Source organism: Poecile atricapillus, chromosome 7 (assembly GCF_030490865.1).
Source record: "Poecile atricapillus isolate bPoeAtr1 chromosome 7, bPoeAtr1.hap1, whole genome shotgun sequence".
Taxonomy (NCBI): domain Eukaryota; kingdom Metazoa; phylum Chordata; class Aves; order Passeriformes; family Paridae; genus Poecile; species Poecile atricapillus.
The window spans coordinates 19,898,194-19,922,929 of NC_081255.1; the positions used below are offsets into that span (position 1 = coordinate 19,898,194).

Consider the following 24,736-nt stretch of genomic DNA (forward strand, 5'->3'; position numbering starts at 1 on the left):
TCTTAACTATTTTTAAGACTTAATTTCTGTAATGGAATCATAAAGCTTTCTTGTCCAGTATTGATTTTTTTTTATGGTTTAAATCATATTAAATTCTTGCTAGCTAGACTGCTGCTTCAGCCCTACCATATTAGAGCAGGTCACTAATGTGCTGTAGAAACCAATTTTTATCTTCACCATCTGGTGTTCTGGGTTTTTTTTCCTCTTGGAAAAAAAGATAAGAGAAACTTGCTGAAGGCTATTACTGGCTCTCTATTCCACAGAGGTGAAACTTAACAGGAAATCTGGCATATGTTGACTGAATTCTGCACATTAATACAGATTTGAGCACAGTTGCTGACTGATAGGTGGTCCCACTCCAGCTGCTAAGGAGGTGATGTGCAGTATTGGAAGCAGAACTGGAGCATAAACTTTTGCAAAGTGCTCTGAAAAGTGGCTGTTGCCTTTCATAGTTTTGTTCTCTGGGAATAAGAGGCTTTTGTTAATTGCTTATAGGACTTAACAAAAGGAGGGTAGAAATGGATGAGACAGTGAGAAGCTTGTATTAGAAAGACATGGACAGGAAGGAAGAGAAGAAAATTTCCTGAGCCATCTTCAAAGTGAGCATTCAAGTGAGGGGAACTGGGTCAATAAGATTGGGCTCTTATTCTGAGATGGGGTTGTTGTTGTTTTGGTGGGGTTTTTTTTGTTTTGTTTTGTGGGTTTTTTTTTTTTGTTGTTAAAACAAAAAAAAATTGGAATGGAGTCTGTTTGGCATTTCATATATAATGTTAATGTGCAAGGCTGTACCTAGGCTTTTAACACCCTAAATTTTATGCTGTAATTGTTACCAGGATTTCTGAGAAGTGGGGCAGGGATCTTCTGCTGAGATTTTCTTTTGTCAGCTCTTCAGCTGTGAGCAGACCCGTGCCTAGGTCTACACTATGGGGACATATGCCTGGCCTCTGTAAGCGATTCAGGTAGGTTGCAGTGGCTCAGATCCATTTGATCACAGGCTTCAGAAAGATTTTATTTTGTACTACCATCTACTTTTGAGTTTGACTTGTCTTTGATTGCAAAGCTGTGTGTGCTCAGTCCTGCCCCTTGGAGGTGGCATGAGCCGCCAAGTTTCCGTATCACACTGTTGGGTGTGAAGTGGTTCTTGTTTGCTTTTTACACTGTGTTTTATGGAAAAGCTACGTGTGGTGCTCTACCTGTGTGTACTGGCCGGATCTATTCGCAGAAGTTATTGCAATTTTATCTGGCTTTTTGCATTTGTTTCCTAATCTGTGAATGATGATGGACTTCTGATGGGCTTTTCGGGCAGCACAGCCCTTTAGACTTGTGCAGCTTTCGTTCGGGGGTCCCGCTAGCGTTCTCCACAGCCGCCTGTGCCGGGGGCGAGCCAAACCTTGGCCCTGGGGCGGAAACAAAGCCCTGGGCGAGCTCTCCCGTTCGCTGGGAGCGGGCCGGGGGCAGGTGCGGGGCGGGGCGGGCCGGGGGCAGGTGCGGGGCGGGGCGGGCCGGGCCGGAGCGGGGTGGGGGGCGGGCCGGAGCCGGGCGGGCCGGGGCGGGCGGGCTCGCTCTGGCGGCGGCGCTGGCGCTGCTCCGCTCCGCGCCGGGGCTGCCGGTGAGTGGGGCCGGGGCGGGCAGGCTGAGCCCCTGCCACCGACTGCGGGCACGGCTCGGTGAAGGGGGCAGCGGTAGGAACAGTGTTACGGCGGGCTGGACGAGCTCCGGGAGGAATGCGCCTTTCCTCCTGGAGTCGGGCTGACAGAACTTCTTGCGGTTCAGTGAAAGTCTTTGCGGTGGTGCCGGAGCCCCGGGCCGTGGCGGTGAGCGGCGCCCGCAGCGCAGCCCGAGCCCGGCGGGGCAGCGCCGGGGCTGCCGCTCGGTCCCGGAGAGACGGCGCGGGGTGCGCGGACACGGACGCGCACGTACAGACACATACACGTGAGTTTCCATACATTCGAGACTCCCTTTGCACAGCCCTGGCTGGGCCGGCAGCTGGTAGGGACTGCGGGCGCCGGCAAAGGGTCTGCTGTTAAGTGGCTTTTTTAATACGGTGTTATCTTAATCTATGCAATACACCGAAAAAACACACTGCCATTATTTTGCATAATAAGTTCTTTCCCTTAGGGAAACAAAGTCGAGGCGGGGGGTGAGGGAAAGGAAGCAGTTTTGTACCCTTGTATTTTCAGAGAACATGAACGTGGGTTTGCTCTCCTATCTGTGATACTAGTCTAGAAAAAGACATTTCTTGTTACAGACTGGTAAACTGCATTACAGTAGCTTTATTCTTTAAGCTGTGCTGAGCGTGGTTTCTTCCATGTTCTTTCGGTCTTCTAAAAGGTGCAGTAGAAAGTACAACTCAATTCCAATTGTAGAGTGAAAAATCTGATTTCGCTAAACTTATCTCTGTACTGAAAATTAAACTAAAAGCAAACAAGCAAATCAAACAGTCCCACAAACCAAATGTGCATAATCAGTACAGGAGCAGGAGTTCTTACCCCCATGTAAAGCTGAGAGATGTATTTAGCTTTTTTTTCAGAATGCTAGGTGAAAGTTTCAGGCAAGTTAGACTGGCTGTGTCCTTATCCTCCTGTGCTGCACTGGCCATTAACCATTTAGGAATGTCTTCCAGCATAGGCTTTATGCTATCAGATAATAAAATAAAGTCTCTGAAGTATATGATTTGACACATTAGAGAATATATTTATCTTGACTTGTGTTAATCAGGAGTGCTGTGATTTAAGTCCTCATCAGTATATGCTGAAAATAAACAATAAAAGTTGTTTGGGACTGTGCTGAAATAGTCTGTATCCACATTCTGTAGGTTTTGTGAAAGAAAGCTGGTTTGTTGAATAGTGAAAGGGGGTTGGTAGTGACCAGTGAGAGGATCTGGAATTTCTGCAGAAACGGGAAACTTACTTTAGAAGCAGAACAGGTATTTTCTTCTAGGCATGTTTCACAATGTATAGGCTGTTTGAATGACTTTTAAATACTTTAAATGCTGTGTCTGTTTCCGCATTATAGGATGACCTGCCAGCTCCTTCCAGAACCACACTTAAAGGAGACTAAATGAAGGCTTTGCAGCAAAGTTTTTAGTTTGAACTCCATATATAGATCTAGTAAACCATAATTTCAGAAAGTCTTAAATTACCGAAGTCTGAAGTCTAAACTTGTGGTAACTAGTGAGTTACTTTTTATCTGCCCCTAACAAATTTCTGCAATGTATTAGAGCTTTCAGAAGCAATTTAGTGCAGTAGAGCTAAAGGGATTTCAGGAGCTGGAGCCTGAGCTTTGTAATACCTTGGTGGAGGTGCCTCTGTAGCTCTGTTTCCCAGTTCAACTACCACTGTCAGTCTGGAAGAGGAACAGCACTGTCACTTACATGTACAGGGTGGCACTTGTGTGCCCTGACAGTGATTTTTAAGCCTCTTATCAGACTGTGTGTACAGAGCGCTGTGGTTCGTGGCTGGCGGTACTACTTCCTCTCTCTGCAACTTTAAATATTTAGTCTTGAGGTTCTACATTTTCAGTATGTTTAATACTTTTCTTGTGGCTCTATATTTGTACCATTTAGCATTGGTCTTTTGTGCAGGATGTATGATAAATAAAAACCTTAAATGTTTCCACCACGGGTACTTAAGAGCTGCGAAAGGATCATCTTCATTCCTTTTGCCCCACTCCCTTCCCAGTCCAAAAGATGACACCACAGAAACGGACTATTACTGGAAATACCCAGAATCATGGTGAAAGTATGAGTGCTGCTGTAATTTCCATAAGTTAACATTACGTAGGTGAAACAGGTTTGGAGAGAAAATGGATGTGGCACTTTGCTCTCCTTCGTCTAAAATGTACTGAAGACCGAGGTAATGAGATTATGCTGCTTGGGAGTGATTGAGTTCAGCTAGTTATCTGAACTTGGAGATACTTCAGGTAAAGAAAAAAAATAGAGCCAAACACAAGCACAAGTAGATTCCGTTACAAATAAGCAAATTCTCTAGTTGAAAAACTTACTCATTTGGCCTCATAGTTTTTTAGTCATATTTTTTTTTTTCAATTTGTAAAGCTGCATTTTAAAAATATTTTTGAAAAATTGCATTCTCAGGTCCTTGAAGTGTACCATGTACCATGTTGTTTCAAGTACAGGTAGTGCCTGCACAATTTATTTAATAAACAAAATGTAAAACAGTTGCATTTCTGAGATAAATTATCTCTGTAAAACCTTTTAAATGAATCTTGGCTTCAATTACATCCTCTAGTAGTAACAGATTAAAAAAAAACCCTTTAGTTTAGACATATTTGTATGCATAATTTTGTGTTCTCTGTGTGCTTCCTTTCAGTTTGTTTCTCTAAATTATTTAGGTTATAATATCAATAAACTATTAAAGACAATGAAAAGTGAACCAGAGCACTTAGCTCACAAAACTCTTCCTTACAGTTACATATTAACATTTTTGGCTTCTGCTTTGTTACACGCCCTTTTCTGCACTGGCATTTCTTTCTAAGCTGAGGTAACCTGGATGGGTTTCTTGGGTTACTGTGCAATCATTCAGTTGTGTTTTCCTCCGTGGCCATACATGTAGCAGGGTGTGGAGGGGAACAAGGAACCAATTCCCACTCTGGACTGCCACTGCTGGTATGTATAGCTCTGGCTGCCCAGCACCCTGGCTTCCTTCTGCCTGTGCCTTCCTCTGGGGAGTAGGGTGAGAGAGCTTTTCAGTAATGGGAAAAACAAAGGCAGCAGCAGTGGTTTACGCAGAAGAAGAGGACGGGACAGAGGGTGTCTGTGTCTGCCTGGCACAGGGTCTGGGCAGGGAAATGCAGTGCTGTGGGGAGCCCTGGGCAGGGGCTGCACAGGCTGCAAGCCTCCAGATACTGCTTTGGTGGTGCTCTGTCAAGAACCATCTGCTGCTTTTAGGACAAATTAAAAAAGCTGAAGGAATATGTGCAAGTAGGCAAGTACTGCTGCTATTTCTCTGCAGTGACAGTCTGCATGCGAAGAGAGTATTTCAAGTGACTCTCTTCCTTGTTCTGCCACCTGTGCCTGTGATCAGTGTGATAAACTCAGCTTTCTGCAGAGAAACATCTGTAATAAGTTTCAAAACGTCTTAGAGATCTGTATTTAATACCTGGTCTTTGCTAATGGAGAAGGGGAGGCAGGAGGCAAAGTGCTCAGGCAGAGCTGGCAGCCTGCCTGCTTTGCAGGCTGAGCCTGGGCACAGCTTGCTCCTCTGCACCGTCTCACAGACCTGCCCGGACTGTACTGGCTTTGTGATCTCTCCTGTTCCAGAATGTATCATTTTGGGTGTTGAACTACCCTGAAATTCTGCACAGAAATTCCTGTTCCAGCTCAGGAAAACCAGCAGTAAACCAGGATGGTGTTCTGCCTGGGCAAACACCCTTCCCTCTCCCCTACGATGACTTTCTGCCCTGCTAAAGGGCTTCACCACTGTCATCCTCCTTGTAGGCTCAGTTTTGCTCTGAGGACCTTTCAGTCCATCTCTAAAGCTGGCTTGAACCCTCTCACAGTAGCTATCTGTGCCAGCCCAGGTCTGTCTGCTCCCTCCCTCTCACATTTATACAGAAACAGGGCAGAAGCCATCAAAGTCCCCCAAACTGACGCCAGCCCTTCAATAAAGTTGTAGCCAATGTATTGAAACATCCTGGTTTTTAATGGACAGGGAAGAGGCAGAAAACCATGGGGGTGTGCCATGAACCACATTATGGCATGCAGGCTAAATTTTATAATGACTTTGTCATTAAAATACTATTTGTGTTTTCCTTCAGAAATGTTAATATTAATAATACTCATTAATAATGAGTAACTCCACTTAGAGCTGATTTAATTTTTAATCAAAATTACTTAAAGTTAATTTTAATCCTAGTTTCAATCAGAAAAAATCCTTGACTTCAATAGCTGATATTAAATTTCATTATAAATATACAGATTTTTTGTGAATTTATTGAAGCAAGCAGGATTCCAATTGAATAACAACCATTAAAGCATGCTAGCTTGCAACTAGCCAAACTTTTTGTTGAAAGCATTATCTAAGTGATGTTTTATTTTACTATATCTTTTATTCAGGTAGCTAGTGTAATATTTTCATACATACTAATGTAACTTCTTTTATTTGAAGAACATTTTCTGACTTGGTAGGAGTTATACTTTCATAGAGGAATTTATAATCAATTAAAATATACAAACAGTCATTAAGACAAAGTTCAGGATGTTATGTATTGGGAAGAATTCTTAAAGTATGCCTTTGTGTTTGAACAGTTTAACTAAAATCCCAAGTCCTTTGAGATTTTGTGGAACAGAGGATTTTTCCCACTCAAGAGAAAAATCTTGAATGTTTACTCAAGAGTGGTAGAGGAAAATGCAGCTCAGAGTCCATCGGTTTGTGACCTTTGTGGCCACTGTTGGTTGAAATAAGGTAATTAAATAAATTGAGATGAGGAAAAGAACCTTTTAGACAAGGATATGCTTTTGGCACTTGACAAGTTTTGATGTATTTGCCAGCAAGTGAAAGAGCAAGCTGTTAGCTCAGCTCACCTGTAGAATATGCAATATGTGATAACTGCTGGAGGTCTGCATGGTGGGATAGGAAACACCAAGTGCTGTAGAACAGGTGCATAGAGATTGTTGGCTGTCCTTTCTCACAAAAAAACCGCAAGAAGTACCAGTTTTGGGAGGGCCAATTGCAAGGCAAAATAAGGCAATTCTTAAAGTGAGTAGCACAAGTGGAGAGCTCTCTGGATGACTCTCTTGCCTTTTTAAGTCTGGACTGACAAGTTCAGCTGTTTTTCTACTAACTTGGAACAATATTTTGCCTGAATACTCAAATTCTCGTTTACTTAATAAACAGATCTGAAATATGTAATATTTAAGGATTACTTTTAATAAAGGGCTATATTTAAGGGCTATTTTTTTTCTTCTTAAGTTTAAATCTGCCCTGATTAAGGTAAGCATCTCTGATTGGTTGCAGAAGAGAAGACCTGGAGAAGAAAGTTCTGCCAGGACATGTGACATGCCAGGAGCTATGGGATATTCTATCCCACATCTGGTGCCTGGTGTGGACTGGGGCAGGACCACAGAGGATTCAGCTGCATAGCTCTGTCATGGCTGTACAGCTCCCCTGAGACCAGGCTCATTCTGCTGGGAGGACTTCAGAAAAAGGTGTGAAGAAAACCACTGTCTGCAAGGCCCCTGGTGTTGTAAGTGCTTTTTGCACACAGGCTGGTGCAGACAGCCAAGTACTGCATCTCTGCTTCGGAGGACTGGGGTGTAAACTAGCTCCAGCTCAGCTTCTGCTTTGGTGCAGCTTCCATTTGGAAATCTCCAGAGTCTGCCCTGTGACTCTGAGACATCAGCTGGATGCTTTTCTGTTCCTTCTCATCTTACCTCAACACCTCAAGACATCTCTTTCAAAATCATTTGTCATTTGAGCTCTGCTGTGTGACAGTAAGTGTTTGTAGTGTAATTATTTCAGTAGAGAACTATGGATGTGTGAATATTTTTTTTCTTTAGTTACTACTTCAAATAAGATACAAAAAGCATCTGCAGATTTCTTTATTCTTTGTCACTGCAAGCAAAGGATTCATCTGTTGAGATGATTACACAGTAAGATACAACATGTTCAGAAAACCTTCCCTGTAATTTTCACAGTTTTGTTTTTTGGTTTTTTTTTTTGCCCTGCCATTCTTGCCCAAAATGCTGCTTCTATTTGCAGGCATTTGGGCTGTTCTGTAAAAGCTTAATGTCAAGCTCAGTAGGTCCTTTGCTGCCTTGATGTGTTAGAGCAGAGGCTTCTCTGCTGGCAGGGTTCCCAGCACTCGGCTACTCGAGTAGCTGTTGTCTGCAGCTCCTCAGGGACTTCTGGTCACTTACAGACTGAGTTTGATTTTGAGTACTTCCTAGGTGAGAATGGGGAACCTACTGGCTGCCCAACTCCCCCTTGTTGCCGTGAGCAGGGAGCAGTGGGTGTTGAATTCCAGTTGACTCATTGCAGTGGATCTGTATTGCTGAGGCTTTTTATTTTTAGATAGAGGGATGCTCTGTAATATTTCAGCACAAGGGATGATTTACTTGTTTCCTTCCACTTCTTGTCCTTAAGTAGCTGTTCTTAGTTCTGACTATGTGCTTGAATTTGATGCTTTAAGTAATACAGTCTTTTGTAAAAAAAGTGGCTGCCCAAGTTCTTGAGGGCAATAAAATGGACAACAATGTCAAGTGGCCTGCTTTCATGTTGACTACTAGGTGGGAATTAAGAAAAATTAAGGAAAAAAGGCTAAGGAGCTAGTTCAGAAAAACGGAATATTAAAAAAGATAAATTTATTGAAAATACTAACTATGGAATAGTGTAATTTGATTTAAAATTACTGTAAATATTGCATGAAATAGTACAGGTAGCATAACATAAATGGACTGTTTTAGTTTAAAGCTTGGAAGGAACCTTTAATATAACACTGATGCATTAACCAGCCTGCTGGGGATTGTTTAATTCTTCCCAGTCCCTGGGGAGATGAGATTTAACTGTAAAATAACCACAGGGTAATAATAGACTAAGTGAACCTGATGTTTATCTGTCAACAATTTTAGCTGCAGAGGTGGAAAGCCTGTGCTTTTTAAATTTTTTTCTGCCTGTAACCACTTTTTCTAGGTTTTTTGTTGGTTGCCACTGTGGTTAAGATCTTGTGCTATGGCTGTGTTCCTGGGTTTTGCTAAAGCTGTAAAATATCTGTTATTGAATTGTTTAAACCCTTCTTCAGATACTGACAGTTAATGTGTGATGATCAGACACAAATTCTCCTTTCTGTGCTGTAAGACCCTGCTTGGGGTCCAGCAGTCATGAGTAATTGCTGTCAGATCTGCTGTGTAAATTAGTCCAGGTTCAGTCTAGTTCATAAAAAGCAGTAAAATTGCCAAGGCAGCTGACATTGGCCTCGCCAGAGTACCAGAAGTGTGATGTAATCTGGAACTTGGGCTCCCTCTCCATCATCAGGTTTAATAGCCCTGTGTCCAAAACAGTGCTGAGTGGGTATGAGAAATAAACCCCAGCACTACTGCTGTTCCTGGGGCTTGCTTTAACCTGTGGTTGGGTAGGGAACTGGATTTTAGTTTTAAAGATAATTGGGCTGTGTGGTGCTCACAAGCCTGGGTTGAGAACCCAGTAGAATAATTCCTGGCTTTAGAATAGTCAAATATCTAGAAAATATTTTTCCCTTTTCAGCACATTTACTTAAGTCCTCTGGTAGTAAATAAAAGATAGGAGTTCAGAATATATATGCCTGTAGTATCTTATGTGCATACATTTTTTACATTTATTAATATATATTTGGAAAACCAAGAAGTATTTTGTCTGTAATGGGCCTTTTATTGCTTAGCCAGTAAAATGGAAGAGTTATGAGTTATGGTTCCCTATCCCAAGTGGCTACACTGAGAAATGGAAATAATGATGGGGCTGTGGCTCAAACATGGGATTGCATAGCAAGAATGGCTTGGCTGTTGCTCAGATTTTCTCCATGACCTCCAGAAAGTAATTTTCTTAACTTCCACTTTGTTGCCTGTACAGTATGACTGCTAGTGCAAAAGAACTGTAGTGGAATTTTTGAAGTAGGAAAATCTTTTAGAATTCCTGATTCATCCAAGCCTCATGCACTGTGGTCCTCCAGAATATCTTCTGCATCAATGCTGTACAGTTTGAATTTTTACTTAAGGCCTCCATATACACTCCTGTGTCTCTGGCACAGCCCCTTGTCCCCCAAAAACAAAGGTATGGTGATTGAAGCAAGGACTATTAGCTGATTGTTAATCTTCTTGCTTTTTCCCTTCCACCCTTCCTAGGATGCAGGGGCTTTAATCCAGGATGAACGAATGCTACTATGACAAGCGCATGGACTTTTTTTACAACAGGACAAAGACGGACACAGCGGATGAGTGGACAGGACCACAGCTCATTGGTGTTCTGTGCTTTGGGACGTTCTTCTGCCTCTTCATTTTCATTTCAAATTCATTGGTCATAGCAGCTGTGGTGAAGAACAAGAGGTTTCATTTTCCCTTTTACTATCTTCTGGCCAATTTAGCAGCTGCAGACTTTTTTGCTGGAATCGCCTACGTCTTCTTGATGTTCAACACAGGCCCAGTGTCTAAGACATTGACAGTTAACCGCTGGTTTTTGCGTCAGGGTCTCCTGGACACCAGCCTGACAGCGTCCCTGGTGAACCTGCTCGTCATCGCTGTGGAGCGCCACATGTCCATCATGCGGATGAAGATCCACAGCAATCTCACCAAGAAGAGAGTCACTTTCTTAATTACATCGATTTGGGCCATTGCTATTTTCATGGGTGCTGTTCCGACGTTGGGTTGGAACTGTCTCTGTGACATTACTGTCTGCTCATCCCTGGCACCCATTTACAGCAGAAGTTACCTGGTGTTCTGGAGTGTCTTAAACCTGGTTGTCTTCTTTATTATGGTGGTGGTTTACATAAGAATCTACATGTACGTCCAGAGGAAAACCAATGTCTTGTCGTCACACACTAGTGGGTCCATTAGCCGGAGGAGAACCCCTGTGAAGCTTATGAAGACTGTCATGACTGTCTTGGGTAAGAGGCTACAAACCATGGTGGGCGAGGCTGGCAGTGCCAGTGAATTGGTTTGTGTTGGTTTGGTTTAGTTTTCATTTGAAACAAACCAACAAAAAACTCCACAAAAATTGTTCAACCCTCCTAACACAAAAAATCCCTCACTGAACTTGTAAGTGCTGGAGACATCTAGATTTCTGTGTGCTTTAGACAGTGAAATAGCTGTTGCACTATGCAGAAACATGAGATAGAGGACTGGTCAACATACAGAAGAAGAGTGTAAGTGCCATGTTACAAAACACAAATTGTGAAGGTAAAGGGTTTTAAGGGTTTTGGCCTTTTTTTTTTTTTTAAGCAGAAAGATACAAAATCACTTTGGAGAAAGGTTTGTGAAGGTTTATAATTACCCAGTAGAACATTTTCAAAATAATTTTTTTTAATATTTGCACCAGACCATGAGCACTAATGTTGATTGTCGATCATTTTCTTTGCACATCTTTCTCTTGGCTGTTTCCTGGACATAGAAATTTCTTCCTCCTGGAAATGCACCTTCCCTAGGGAAAGGAGAGAATGGCTTGTGGGTCTGTGATTTTGATAGAGGTTTGATATTCAAGGGAAGGGTTCACCTTCTTTCTGTGTATATTTCATGGTGCAAAATGCTTTTAGATAATGATGGTACAGTCTAGCCTTAGATCTCTAAATCATAACATGAGATTTGCCCTGGCTTCTACCTTAAAGACACTGTTGATACTTAAGGAGCTCAGATCACTTCATCAGGGAATTGTGATATAGTGCACATTAAATTGGAGATGAACTGAGCAGGTGACTGATCCTTGGAACAAATACTAGCTGTAGCAGTCAATTGTACACAGAATTACTTGAATCTGAACAAGATGCACCCTGGAAACCAGATATCATGTGAGCAGGGCTCCAGGTGGAACTGGGGGTACACTGAGACATTTTTGAAGCTGGGCTCAGGTGGTGGTGGAGGACTCTAAACCCACAAATATGGCTTTACTGCTCTAACAGCTGTTCAGAGATTGGATGAGCCAATGTAGCAAAGCTGGAGCTTCTGAGAAAGCTGGTGGTCATGTATACCTGGGCCACAGTTGTGACATACTGCAGCGTGGTAGTATTAGAGAGCTCTGGGAGAAAAGTGTAATTTTTCATGGAGGTAGGACTTAGAGTAGGAAGTTCAAGTTGAGGACACTTGCTTTCCCTTGCAGTTTTTGGATGCTGTTTGCACAGTATGGTATCTGATTTTATTATTTTTTTTCTGAAATAATAGTGCTGTGCTACGTAACATCTTTGTCCGCCAAATGATGTCTTTAAGAGCTTCAGAAGCTGAATTCCATCAAACTTCACAGTGCCTGACCTTGTGACAGAAAGTAGACTGATAGTTCAAGCACGTACAAGGTTCTCACTTTTACTTCTGTGCCTTCTGGAGTTGACATGTCCACTGCCAGAGCCTTTTCTTTCTGTGTCCTTCCCCAGCTCTTCTTTTGAGAGTCAGTTTGGTGATTGTTCCTGCCCCCCTGCCCTTGACTTGCGAGAACAAGGTTGATCTTTTGCCTTGCCTAAGCTCTTGTCCAGTGAAACCTAAACCATACACCTGGAAGGACAAAATCCCTGCAGGTAAACTCTGAATTGCTCCAAATATGATCCTGTCCTAATGCATAGGGATGAGTGGACTGTAGTTAACTGCTGCATTGGAAAGAGACAGAAAACAGAGCACTTTTAAAAAGCAGTTCTTGGAGCATTTTTGTTGAAGGCAGAACTGCACCCTGCAGCCAGTGTGGGACTTGGAGGGACAGGGATGCCATTTGCTCATCCCTCATGGTCCTTCAGCCTGTGGCAAGCCTTCAGTGTTCTCTGTGACAGTGCTGCTGTGTGGAAATAAACCATACTTAAAGTCTCATTTCGAACTTGATATTTCTTTTACTAGGGAGTGGGCCTTTGGACTATGGGTTGCTTTGGTGTTCAGCATCAGCTTCCTCTTACTCACAGCATAAGGCTTTTCAGCCATGAAATTGAGCTATAATTGAGGCAGAACATTTAATGTTATTGTGTGCTGGGCCAGGAAAATTTAACTTTGCCTGAGTGCTACTTTAGAGATCATAATTTTGTATATTTGCTTGTCAGTCAGAAACAAAACTGAAACAGAGCCTGCTTCCAAAGAAGTTAAATTAAGTGGTGGTTTTTCTGGGTGTACAGTCTACTTCAAGCTCATGGGTCAGAGGAAATGCATCTTGGCATATCAGTTATAACTTCATATCAATTATCCAGATTTTGACTCTGAGGGGCTTTTTATTACCATTTATTTTCAAGAATGCGGACTTATTTTTTTAAACAGTTTGAAATGTGCTCTCCTGCCCAAGTCATTCAAGCACTGTGTGCAAAATATATTAAAAACCAAATAGCTTGTTTTCTGGACTTTACCACAGGAGTTACCAAGTGACCAAAGTGATTGTTCCAAAATCCTGCTTAGAACCACTGATGCAAGAGCCTGGAGCTATATGCTGCACGTGGGTTTTGCCCAAAGCAGTTATTTTTCATTTTTTTTCCAAAACATCTGAAAATGCTTTGGAGTACATGCCTGATATAAATTTAATTAAAAGCCCATTCCAAGATGCTGTGCTGGATAAAGCTTAATAAGCCCCAACATTTTTGTTCATGTGCTCTATTGGTTTCATGGGAGATTCAGGACAAAATCCTTCTCCTCTGCTGCTGTGTGGAAGGAGGATGTGTGTGGCTGGGTACTGCTGGCATGCTGCTCCTCCCAGCTTCCTCTGCTCCATCCTTGGGAAGGCTGGGCTGTGGCTGGCTGCCCTTCCAGCAAAACATCCCTGTCCTCTCTGGGTGTTCTCCTCCTGTGGCCCTGCAGGATTTGAGAGTTGGGGGAATTGAGATTTTAGTGTCATTTCATGGATTTCTGATGACCACAGCTTCAGGTGGCTTTTTGCACCATCACTTAGGCTCAGAGGGTCCCTGCCAGAGGCTGGGAGTCAGGTCCCTGTCATCTGCATATTCCTGCCATAACCCCCAAAATAGCCCATCATGGCATGGGAGTGAGGCTTTCCCTTTGGCATGCTGAACCACAGGGAGTTACCTAGTTGAATCTGGAAGATGTGAAACCAAGAAAAGTGGGCTAAAATCCACTTGGGCTGATCTTGTGGCATAATCCCAGCTCAGCTTGTGACTGTAGCTTTGAAGACGAGTGGCTGCAGGTGTGCGGGTGTGTGATTTTCAGGTGGTTGTGTATGTGGTAGCTCCTCTGAACCTGGCAGCAAGATTCCTGCTGAAATAACAGCTTTGGGGTGGATGATTTTCAGTTTCAGTGAATTTATAGTTTAATTGGTAACTTGCTGTTTTAACTTGGTTGCACATGTGGCATTGGCAGCTGGAACCTCCTGCACTCTTTTTTTCTTGGTGTTGGCATGCTCAGGGACAGCCTTGATGTGCAGGAGTTTATGAAATGATGCTGTTGAAGCATCAGTAGTGTTTCCAGATCCACAGAAATTAATTTTTAAACAGAAATGATGTAATCTACAAGAAATTCCATGGTTAAAGCTAATGGAAAATCCTCAAACTAACCTTGAGGCATTGTGACACCTGATCTCCCATAATCTGGTGGAAAGACTCTGAGTTGTTCTGTGTGGCAGCCAGGCTGTATTTCATGTCACTTTTGTGAATTTTAAAGAGTCCCAGAAGTTAAATTATTTTTGGAGTATGGCATTTTGTCAGGGAGGGGAGCTCCTACGGGATAAATATTCTGCAAACAAGAGAACTGCTGAAGGGCTGAGACTAAGGTATATTTTTATGCTTAACCATGGTTCCCTCTGAAACTCAGTGGTAAAAATAACAGAATCTGAGCAAGGCAGCGAGTCTGAGACATGCCTCACTTTCATCTCTGTGGTGCTAAGAGCAAAATGTGTTTTTGATGGAGTCGAAGCAGCAGCCCTGAGAAAGCATTATCCAGTAACTTGGACACTGTCACTGCATTGCCCCGTCCTTGTTTTCAGTTGTGGGAAATGTGTGGAGACATCCCTTCAGGTCTTTTATCTTCTCTTGCTTTTGCAGCTGAAACCTTTTAGGGTTCTTCTTGTACAGATAGACAGGGATACATCCTGCAAGTTCATGGACTACTCCTGCCTACAATCTTTGGTTCTGTTTGATGGACAGATTTCAGTGTCTTTTGTTAAATGTGCCTTTTGGGGTGCCTCTTTCCTTTCCTGCTGACTTCCATAAAAGCATGGCTCTACCTTACACACTTTATGCAACAAGCGGTCAAAATGCTTTCAGCATCTGTTCTCAGGAAGGTTTGTTACCATCTCAGTTTCTGCATGGAGCTGGTGGATTGGCAGCTTTGCCAGTGACCCTTGGTAGGTAGTGAAAGCTCTGTTTCCAAATACTTGCTGAGACACTTAACTAGGCACAGTATTGTCTGAGTGGTTGAGTTACTTGTTAAAATTGATGGGATTTGCTGGGGAACCCCAGGACAGCAAATCTGTGCAGTGTTTTCTCCATTGTAGATGATAAGAGAGAGCTGGTGCCCTGCTCACAACTGCTTACTCAACATGCAGGAGCCAAACCAGTGTGTGGTACAGAGACTGAGCAGGGAAAACAAGTGTTGTGGTAGCAGCATGCAGCTCCCAGTGCCAGTGGGCAATGGAGGAATGTTACTGATGTTAACCAGTATCTCAAAACTAACACCATGAAATTAGTACTTAGCATCACAAAAATCTTGGTACAGCAGAGTAGAAAATTCAGTTTCTGAAGACAGTGGTCTCTTGCCTTTCTGTTCAGTATTGCCTAGAATATTTCCTAGAACAGAGTAAATCAGTTGAATTTTGTCTGTAGTCCAGGAGCACAAGGTTGCAGCAAGATGCACAGCACCTCATCCTGGATACATTTCTCACACAAATCCACTTGGCATGCCATGGGAGCCTGCCTTCCCTATGGGCAGTGTCCACTCCAGTCCTCAATGGGGAGAAGTGTCAGAGCTGCTGCCACCAGCCCGTGTGTGCAGCAGAGTGTGCTGGGGTGCCTGAGGTGCTGCTGAGCACTGCCTGCTCCTGCTGTGATCCCTCCCACTGCTGGCTTCCACAGCTTGGATATGGGAGTACCAGCAGCTTTTAAAAGATGAGGTGGACTTGCTTGTTCTACCAAAATTGTTGAACAGAAATTCATATCCCCAGAGAGCTTTTAGGCATGTAGATGCTATTATTTGTTGAATTATTTTTTCTCCAAGCTCCAAAATGGGGAAACTCTGCTATGATAAGTGATTGGAATTTCCTTGGTACATTGTTCAAACTGTGACTGCTGGGCAGAGTTGTAATTTTCTATTTCTGTATGTCAGACAGCAATTGTGGCTTGTGCTAAGTTAGTATTATCATGCATATGGCTACTCCTTCCCTGGGCTCTGGGCAAGGGATCACTGGGTGCAGTGCAGCGGGGAGACCAAGGGGCAGATGGGGCATTCCAGGGCCCCTCTCCAGCTTGTGGCTGAGGCTGCACTTGGTAGCAATGTTACCCTCCTCACCCTCACTTATGGTGTGGGTGTGCAGGAACATGGAAAGGTGCAAATTCAATGTTGAACTGCCTTCTAAGCTGTGGTTTTAATGTTTTCTTTGTGCTGTGTTCAGTCTGTCTAAGATCTCTTCTCCTTTATTCTCCCTTTAATTTTTTTTGCCTCTCTCGCAGAATTTTCTCTTCCTCCACCACTACTATGCATTTACTTCCTCATACTTTTTGTGGTTTGGTTTTGGATTTTTTTTCCCACCCCTTCATTTCTTTGCTTTGACAGCTACATCCTTCACTTCACCTTCACCAACTCATCTATTTGTTTTCTCCTCTCTTTTCCTGTGTAACTAAATTTTTTTCCCTAAATTTTTAAATTTGGCTGTGTCATGAGACACAGCCAAATTACTGTGTCTCAGCATGCAGAGCCTGGCAGGGAGCAGTGGAAGGAGGTGGGCTCAGCTCTGACCAGGGAGCTCACAGTGCTTGTGGGCTGTAGGCAGTGGCGTGCATCCTACACCAGCTGTGGGTTTCCCACCCAGGACATCTTTAAATTATATGACACCTGTCTTATTAGTTAGCACTGCAGAATCAGCTGTAGGGTGGCTGGAGACTCGTCTCTTTGGATCATGTTATGGCAGTGGTGGAAGTGAACCACCTGATATCTTCTCCTCCGGTACATGAGAGACATGAAGAGAGGAAGTGTGTTCAAGCGCCAGTTCTCTGCTTTTAAATGCTCCAGAGCTCTTGTTTATTTATCAGCATGGATAAATCACTGTTGTGATGACCTTTTCCCATGTGTGTTTGAGTTGATGCTGTCAGCAGCTCAGATTCTTGCTCCCTGTAGTCTTCTGAGAGCTGCCCTGCCTCCTGCTCAGGGTTTGGCAGAAGAGCTGTAACAGATACAATCTTGCTGCTATCATTAGAATTTTGTCCACTCCTGCTTTTCTCATTTTTGTGTAGATTTTTGACAAACTCAGTAATCTTGTAAGATATTAAACACTCCAAACCCCTAGAAGCTTGAAGTCAGATTTGGTTTTCTTTTTATTGTCTCCTATATTTCTAGGTGCCTTTGTTGTCTGCTGGACCCCTGGCCTGGTCGTCTTACTGCTTGATGGCCTGAACTGTACTGACTGTGGGATTCAGAATGTTAAAAGGTGGTTTCTTCTCCTGGCCCTCTTGAACTCTGTCATGAATCCGATAATTTATTCATACAAAGATGATGAGATGTGGGCTACCATGAAAAGAATGATTTGCTGCTCCTCTGAGGATAAGAGCCAGGAGAGACGCTCATCTCGGATCCCCTCAACAGTTCTCTGCAGGAGCACGGATATCTCGGGCCACTACCTTGAAGATGGCATTATTCAAGGGACAATTTGTGGAAAAGGAGATCTTGGTGACAAAGGAAACTCCTGAGCTATGCAAGGGACTGACTTGGCTGGAAAAAGAGTGGGGGAAGGGAGAGGTTTTGTAAGAGGAGATTGACTGGCAAAGCTAGTAAACAATATATCCACTTTGTTCCAGAGCCTCAACTCCAGTGTTAACAAAAGTTCTTATAAATAATTGCCTGATGGAAAAACACTTTGTAATGAAGAAAACTTTCTGTGCTGCCATCCTTTTTGTCTTTCAAGTACATGAAATTGTTTCTTCGTGTGAATGGAATAAATACCTCTCAGAGACTTCTTGTGCACGGAAACAAAATGTAAACAATATGGAGAGACCCTCCTTAAGCTCCTGCAGAGAGAAGAAACCTGCCTGACTCTGCAGGTTTGGCATTCATTGAGTATTTATGCTTTGATTAGTTTCTGTGCATCTTGAGGAGGATGATAGGCTTGGTTGGACAGAGTCGTGACCTGTTTTCTTGGTTTGTGAAGTTCATGAAACAGTTCATGCTTACTTCTTCTCTTCCTCCTTATCTTGCTTTCAAAATAGGTAGTTTGATAGTTTACTAAAGCTATGCCAGAAACCTGGCTGTGATGAGAGACCCAGACCAGGCGTCAGAGTGTGTGGGTACGTCTGACCATGGATTGTCAGGATCTGAGAGTACAGAAAGCACAAAAGCCATTATTTCTTCCATAGTGGGGTGAATGCTGCCGGCAAAGACAATGCACTCTCTGCTGCTGTTGTGTAGGCAGGCATTGAGGGTGGATTAACAGAAAAGCTCATTTCTTCCTTCCCTAGATAACATCAAATGGGTGTGCTCACTCCTCTTTACCACTGAGAGAAATGAGATCCAAAGCTCTGGTTTACAAAGGAACTTGTAAGGGAAGTTTAAATACCCATTTGTCCAGGTTCAATCAAGCTATTTCAAATAGAAATTAATTTACAGGCAAAAAAAGCCTGAAATCAATTTAAGTCCCTACCATAGTACAGTGTGCATTGATTGTTGGACCTTTTGTGGACCACATTTCTCCTCCAATTTGCAAACAGATCTTACTGGAACAGGTACTTGAGGAAGAGACCATGGAACAGTGAGTGATGGAGGGCTTTCAGCATAGTGACTGATCAAATCTAGTGCTGGTGCAGCCACAGCCCAAACAGCTGCAGTTCTGGCTTATGCACTGTGCTCTAACAGAGAGTCCAGCAATACAAAGCTCTAGGGTAAAGTTCTTATTTTTAAAATTTCAAATTAAAAACTGGATTGTAGATTTTTCAGTAGTCTAAAAAGCTGGTTCGTGCTGTCTGGTTTCAAGGGCAGTGAACTCCCTGTTGCCATTTTAACTTCAAGGGGAGTTTCCTGTGTTGTCTCCTAGAGAAAGTCTGATCCCTGGTATTAAGGCAGGTGACCACAGTCAGAGGTCACTTTGAAAAGTTTTGTAAGTTTTGGCCACTTGGAATTACCAGAGAACAACAGCAAGAGCCAACACCATGGACATATTTTATGAAGCTGAAAGATAAAGTTGAGCTGCAGTTTGGCCAAATTCTTCCTTTGGTGCCACTTGCATGTGGATATCTGGACTGTGTTGGTCAAAACAGAACCAGCCCTTGGCTCAAAGGCTGAGCAAGGGGTTTGCACTGGGAGACTTAATAGCAGCCCTTAGCATATCTTACAAGCACAACAAGGCCCTGTTCAGAGAGCTGTCCTGTAACATGCATTATCTTGTAGGGATGTGGCCCAGTATTCAAGGTAGATGGTGTATTTGAGTAACGCTAAAAATGTTTACACGTTTTTTGCTATTATAATGCAATTTTTTTGTGCAAATACTACTTCACTGCTTTGGTGTTCTGAAAAGCGTGTAAAGTGGTGCTTTGTAGGGGCGGTGGTATGGTGGGTTGAGCCTGGCTGGAGACCAGGTGTCCACCAAAGCTGCTCCATCACTTCTCTCCTCAGCTGGACAGGGGAGAGAAAATAAAACAAAAGGCTCATGGGTCAAGATAAGGACAGGGAGAGATTGATCACCAATTATAGACTTGAGAAAAATTAAGTTATTACCAATCACATCAGGGTAGCATAATGGGAAATAAACCCAGATCTTAATACTTTCCTCTAATCCTCCGTTTTTCCTGGGCTTAGCTTTATTCCTAATTTTCTCTATCTCCATTCCACAATGGTGCCAGGGGGACAGGGAATGTGGTTGGTTCGTCAGTCATTGCCACTCCTTCCTCATAGTGAGGTTTCCTCACACTCTTCCCTCTCCTTTGTGGTGTCCCTCCCACAGGAGACAGTTCTCAAATTTCTCCAACAGCATGGGTCTCCCATGGAGTCACTCGCCAGCAAACCTGCTCCAGCATGGGCTTTCCATGTGCTCACAGCCTCCTTTGGGAATTCCTCTTCTCCAGCCTGGGATCCTCCACAGGCTGCAGGTAGATCTTTGCTCCACCATGGGCCTCCACTGGCTGCAGGGGAAGCTCAGCTCTGGCACCTGTAGCACCTGCTGCCCACCTTGGTGTTGTCACAGTTATTTCTCTCACACATTCTCGCCCTCCTCTTCTGCTGCAGTCAGACAGGTTTTGTTTCATCCGTCTTAAGTACCTTGTCCCAGGTCCCTGCCACTGTTGCTGATGGACTCACTTTTGGACAGGGGTGGGTCTGTCCTGGAGCCAGCTGGCATTGGCTCTGTCAGACAAAGGGAAGTCTCTGGTGTCTTCTCACAAAATCCACCCCTGTACCCCCTGCCCCACGCTGCTACGAAAACCTTGCCCTGCAAACCTGCCCCTGGTGGCCTTGCAAAGGCACAGCATGCAAGCACCCCTGTCCCCACTGCTACTGCAGCGCAGTTTGTCTGAACTAGGCTGGAGCTCTGTATACAAACCTAATAGAAAATAAAATGGTACTTCAAAATGAAAGTCTTGTTTTTCTTCCTGTTTGAATTGTGATTGAGCAATGATGGGAAAATGTTGTTTCATGGTACTGTGGGTCCAGAGTAGGGATGGGGGTTCTTTTAATAAAATTTCTCTATTTGCTAGCAATACTAGACAGTGTATTGCTTGGTTGAATCAGGCCCTGAAGAGAGCTTGGATGAGGATCTTGAGCATCCACAGCAGGGGAAAAACTTTAAGTCTTTCCTGCAGAGCCTGGGACTTGGGATGCAGAATAAGTGCCTGTGGATGATATTTCCAGTTAAGCAGGAGGAGGTGATGTCTGTGAAGGTAAGGGACTTTTTTTTTACAGCACCTCATCCAGTGGACTCCTGGTCTGGATTAAGGTGTTACCTATCATTCTTCTACAAGTAAGTGGGAGGGTTTGAGGTCTCTTATCCTTTCTATTCTCTAATTAAAAAAAAAAAAAAAAAAAGAAGAAGCCCCCCAAAAGTCTTCAACAGAACAAACCCCAAAGACCTGCAAATTGGTGCTTGGAGAATGGTACTATTTGCACTGACATATCCTTTGTTGCTGCAGGATGCTTTCCTTGGAGCTTATACCTCATGGTCTATTGCTATAAATTGCAATGTGACATGACTGGAACAGGAAACTGATCTTGCATCAAACTTTCCTATGAACTGCTACAGCACAGGCTGTGTAATGTTTCCAACATCAAACTGTCTAAACATCTACCTACTCACAGAGCAGGGAATTCCTTATTGACTCCATAAACATTTGTCAGAATAGTTTGTCTCAAGGAAACCATTAAAGCACTATTTATACTTGACTAGAAAAAAAAATAATTAAAACAACGAAGGGCAGTTGGTGAAGGCAAGTTCTGCAGGGTTCCCTTGTTCCCTTTTTCACTAATTTCCCAAAATATCTGTATCAGTTGACTTTGCACGTGCCTGCTCCTATTTATACACATCAGTGTACGTTCTGCTGGGGAAGGCTTCAGGGTGAACACTTACAGAAACTCCAGGACATCAGTTCATAGGAGGCAGAGGAAGGAAAGGGAAGAGTTACCATTAAGTCAGATAGTTATGAGATTCTGCATGTTCCTGGTGGTGCTGGAGGTCTTTCTGCATCTGAGAGCCTTGAGAGCTGCTGTATTGCAGTCAGTTGCAAGCAGATACTTCTAAGACAACATTTTCATAGCAATTATGGTTTGAAAACCTTTGTGATACTCTCCTTTTCTCTCTCCAGCTGTTCCCAAACCAAAGTTGCTTTTCCAGTTGATCATTGGGTGCAGGAAGAAACGCTCCATGGCTTTTCCCAGGGCAAAGATGTATGGTCTGTCCTCTGTGATTTGCTCTCCCATAAAGCCTGTGTGGTCACGATCATTAGAGATGCTTTTCAGACAACTATTATTAAAGCTGGGAACAATGAGGTTTTATTTTACACGATAGATCTTTTGAATCTTTCTGGATAAGCAGCTAGACTGATCACTGTTTAATAGCTGTGTGCGTGGGAGAGAAGTTTCCCTGATATCTGTGCTGTCAGTTTGACCTAGGTGGTGTGGGTGATGAGTCCCTCTGGGACAGCAGCCAGATGGCTAAAGCTTGAGTGCCTCCAGAGCACGACCCTTCCACTACTTTGGGGCTGCTTTACCATGACTATTTTCCCCTCTGTATAGGTTTTTTGTGAGCTATCTTCTTTTTTTTTTTTTTTTTTAATAATTCCTGCAGACTGGTGAAATACATCTGTGTTTGTGCATATGACAGGTTGTGCATGTATTTGAACTGCAATAATTACTGCAAATATATGATGGTGCCTTTCTCTGATCAAATTTTTATTCTATACATATTTTTCCCTTAAAACTCTCTTCCAAGTAGCAGTGAACTGCAGGAGCAGTTCTTCTGATATGATTCTTTCACAGTTTTAGAGAGCTCTACATGAAGATTCTAAACTACTTGTTAATGGAAGATGATAGAAGAAGGGTCCTTTTAAGCTTCTCATATTTCTTACGCTTTTTCCCTATGGTTCTGGCTCTAGGCCACTATCTAAGCACATGCAGAGCAGGATCAGCCTTCGGTCCTGCCCAAAGCAGTGGCTGCTTGTAAGATTAGAGCCAAAAAAAGAAAAGATACAGAAATGTTAAAAAGAAGCAGGCAGGGAAATATTGTTATTTATCCCAGCCTATAATTCTAATTAAATCACTTGAAAGAAGTGATCCCACTTTTCCCTTGCACCCACTCCTACTTATGCTGGCACGGCCATTTGTGAGACCATATTGTGAACTGTAGCAGGTCTGAAAAATAACCCTGGATATCACATTTTGCTAGTAACTGCAGAAGATGTTTTATTTATCATGAGCCAGCAGCTGCATTATTTCCTTTGCTTGCTATGTGGAGTCACACAGATGACTTTTTTTCTAGAAACCTTTGTAAAACACAGTTCCCCCTAAATGCTATACTTTGCAGTGACTAGGCATGCTTCTATCAGGGAAAAAGACAAAAATCCATCTGGAAACGAGGAATTAGGTCACGATAGTTTCTCCCCACCCACAAGGTCTTTTGGAAGATAGGGAATTTAGACTCATATGCTTTCAGCCATTATTCAAAACATCCTGCTTATCTTTCAAGTACCATTTGGTCCCTGGCTTCTTTTGTACACATTTTTTTGCAGTATTGAGAGTGTTTTTTCATTGCATCAGGCAGAAGCATCTGTTTTCTTCCCACCCACTTAGAAGTGCTACTTTGCAGCTCACAGGTAATGCTGTTGTGGATTGTCTTGTACGTGCATCTGTGCATCTCCTCCTGTGTGAGCTGAAGTGAATCAATGTTTAAACTACCTTCTGCTGCACTTACCACAGACAACTGTGCTAGGGACAGCTTTTTTTTCTGAACTAGCCTTTACTAAAATCCCAGTTGTGCACTTCAGATTCTCCTATACGGCCCTGTAAGAAAGTCAACATGCAGAATAAGAAAAGCACAAATCACTTGTTAATCCATTCTCAGCAATGGCTATAATTTAACTTTAATTAATTAATTAATTAAACTTTTAATTTCATTGAAATCATAGATATGGCCTAACTTCTCTAAAAAACCTGAAAGAAAGAAACAAAGACTCCCATTAAAAAGGCTATGGCAGACAAAAAACCTACACCAAACCCAACATTATGCGTATCTGAAGGCCAGGAGTAAGTCAACACACCCACCATCCCTGAACTTTAGTTTCCCTGACTTGCTTTGAGATATATGAAAATAAGGGATTCTTGTTTCTGAGTACAACTAATTCCTTAGGGTTTTGGTGTGTGATCTCCTGAGGATGTGCTTCTTATCTAGACAGGTTCTTTAGCTTTCCTGCTAAGGTTTCTGTGGAAGGTGGGATACTGGCCTGGGAGCATCATTGTCTCACCCATTATTGCACTTCAGATGTGTAATAGGTCAGAATATATCTACTGTATTGTGCCTAAATGTTAAAATTCTTTTGTTTATTCTAAAGACTCACAGCTCTGTAGCACTGATTTTATCCCCAGGTTCCATTTGTATTTGTGCGAACAAATGCTTGGTATGTTGGCTTTACTTAGATTTCTGTTAGCAATATGCTCAGTTGCTAAAGGATGTCAAAATGCCCAGAATTGAAAAGGCTTGATGTCCAGAGATGGAAATGTTATTAATGCTTAAATGATTCTATTCAAATCCCAGTTAACGCATCAGTTGTTATGAATGTTAATGTATTGGCTTGTGCAGTGCACTCTGTGATACTGGGCTGGGATTTTCCCACAGGTACAGATGAGTTAATTTTATTAGAAACATAAGGGTTTGTGCCTGTAGGGATAAAGGGCTGGTGAACAGGGAACTTGCAGTTGCTCACCCCAATGCTTCAACTCTGCACAGTGGCACTGCTGTCAGAGGCCCCTTTTCTGTGAAAGGAGCCCTGAAAGTGTTGCAGCTGTGAGGTGAAGACATTTCATGGTGTGGTTTAGATGGAAAGTCCCTGCTATATGGGAAACCGTCCCTATAGCAAGAGGCTGGCTGACAAACACACCAGCCCTTCTCAGACACAATTACCAGTTTTAAAGAGGAATGATTTGTGCCCGTACCCACAAATTTACAATATTGGATTATGTCCCAAATTTGACCTACATTGTTTTGTCCTATTTTCTCCTTTATAATCTCTTTGCATGGTCCATGTAATTTTTTGGTGTGTTCTGCTTTGTTCTTCAAAGCACAGATTAAACCACACTTCTGTCTAAACAGATAAATTCCAGCAGTATTGGGTCCTATAGCAACCCTTCAATTTCACAGACCAGAGAGCCACAAAAAGAAATAAAGATGGTTGAGCAGAGATTTTAGTCTTGAGTTTTTGCAAGGTCAGAACACCAAAAATAACAAAAATA

General features: G+C 42.9%; 1 protein-coding gene across 7 annotated transcripts; it reads left to right on the forward strand.

The window, feature by feature from the left end:
* The first annotated feature begins 1,545 nt into the window (after positions 1–1,545).
* Positions 1,546–20,362, forward strand: LPAR3 (lysophosphatidic acid receptor 3). 7 transcript variants are annotated; one of them, XM_058843127.1, is made up of 5 exons: positions 1,552–1,932; positions 6,266–6,422; positions 6,975–7,450; positions 9,833–10,590; positions 17,156–20,362. In XM_058843127.1, exons 4-5 carry the CDS (start codon positions 9,855–9,857, stop codon positions 17,503–17,505), a joined length of 1,086 nt encoding a protein of 361 aa, XP_058699110.1. In that variant the 5' UTR covers positions 1,552–1,932; positions 6,266–6,422; positions 6,975–7,450; positions 9,833–9,854; the 3' UTR covers positions 17,506–20,362. The 7 variants fall into 7 exon arrangements, with proteins under 7 accessions (XP_058699113.1, XP_058699110.1, XP_058699108.1 ...); XM_058843130.1 differs by lacking the exon at positions 6,266–6,422 and having other exon boundaries at positions 1,546–1,609; XM_058843125.1 differs by lacking the exon at positions 6,266–6,422.
* Positions 20,363–24,736: the final 4,374 nt, after the last annotated feature.

Excerpts from the sequence above, each read along its gene's own strand:
- LPAR3 (XM_058843130.1), top strand. The coding sequence starts at position 9,855 with ATGAACGAATGCTACTATGACAAGCGCATGGACTTTTTTTACAACAGG. Across the intron at positions 10,591-17,155 it reads GACTGTCATGACTGTCTTGG|GTGCCTTTGTTGTCTGCTGG; the intron begins GTAAGAGGCTAC and ends CTATATTTCTAG.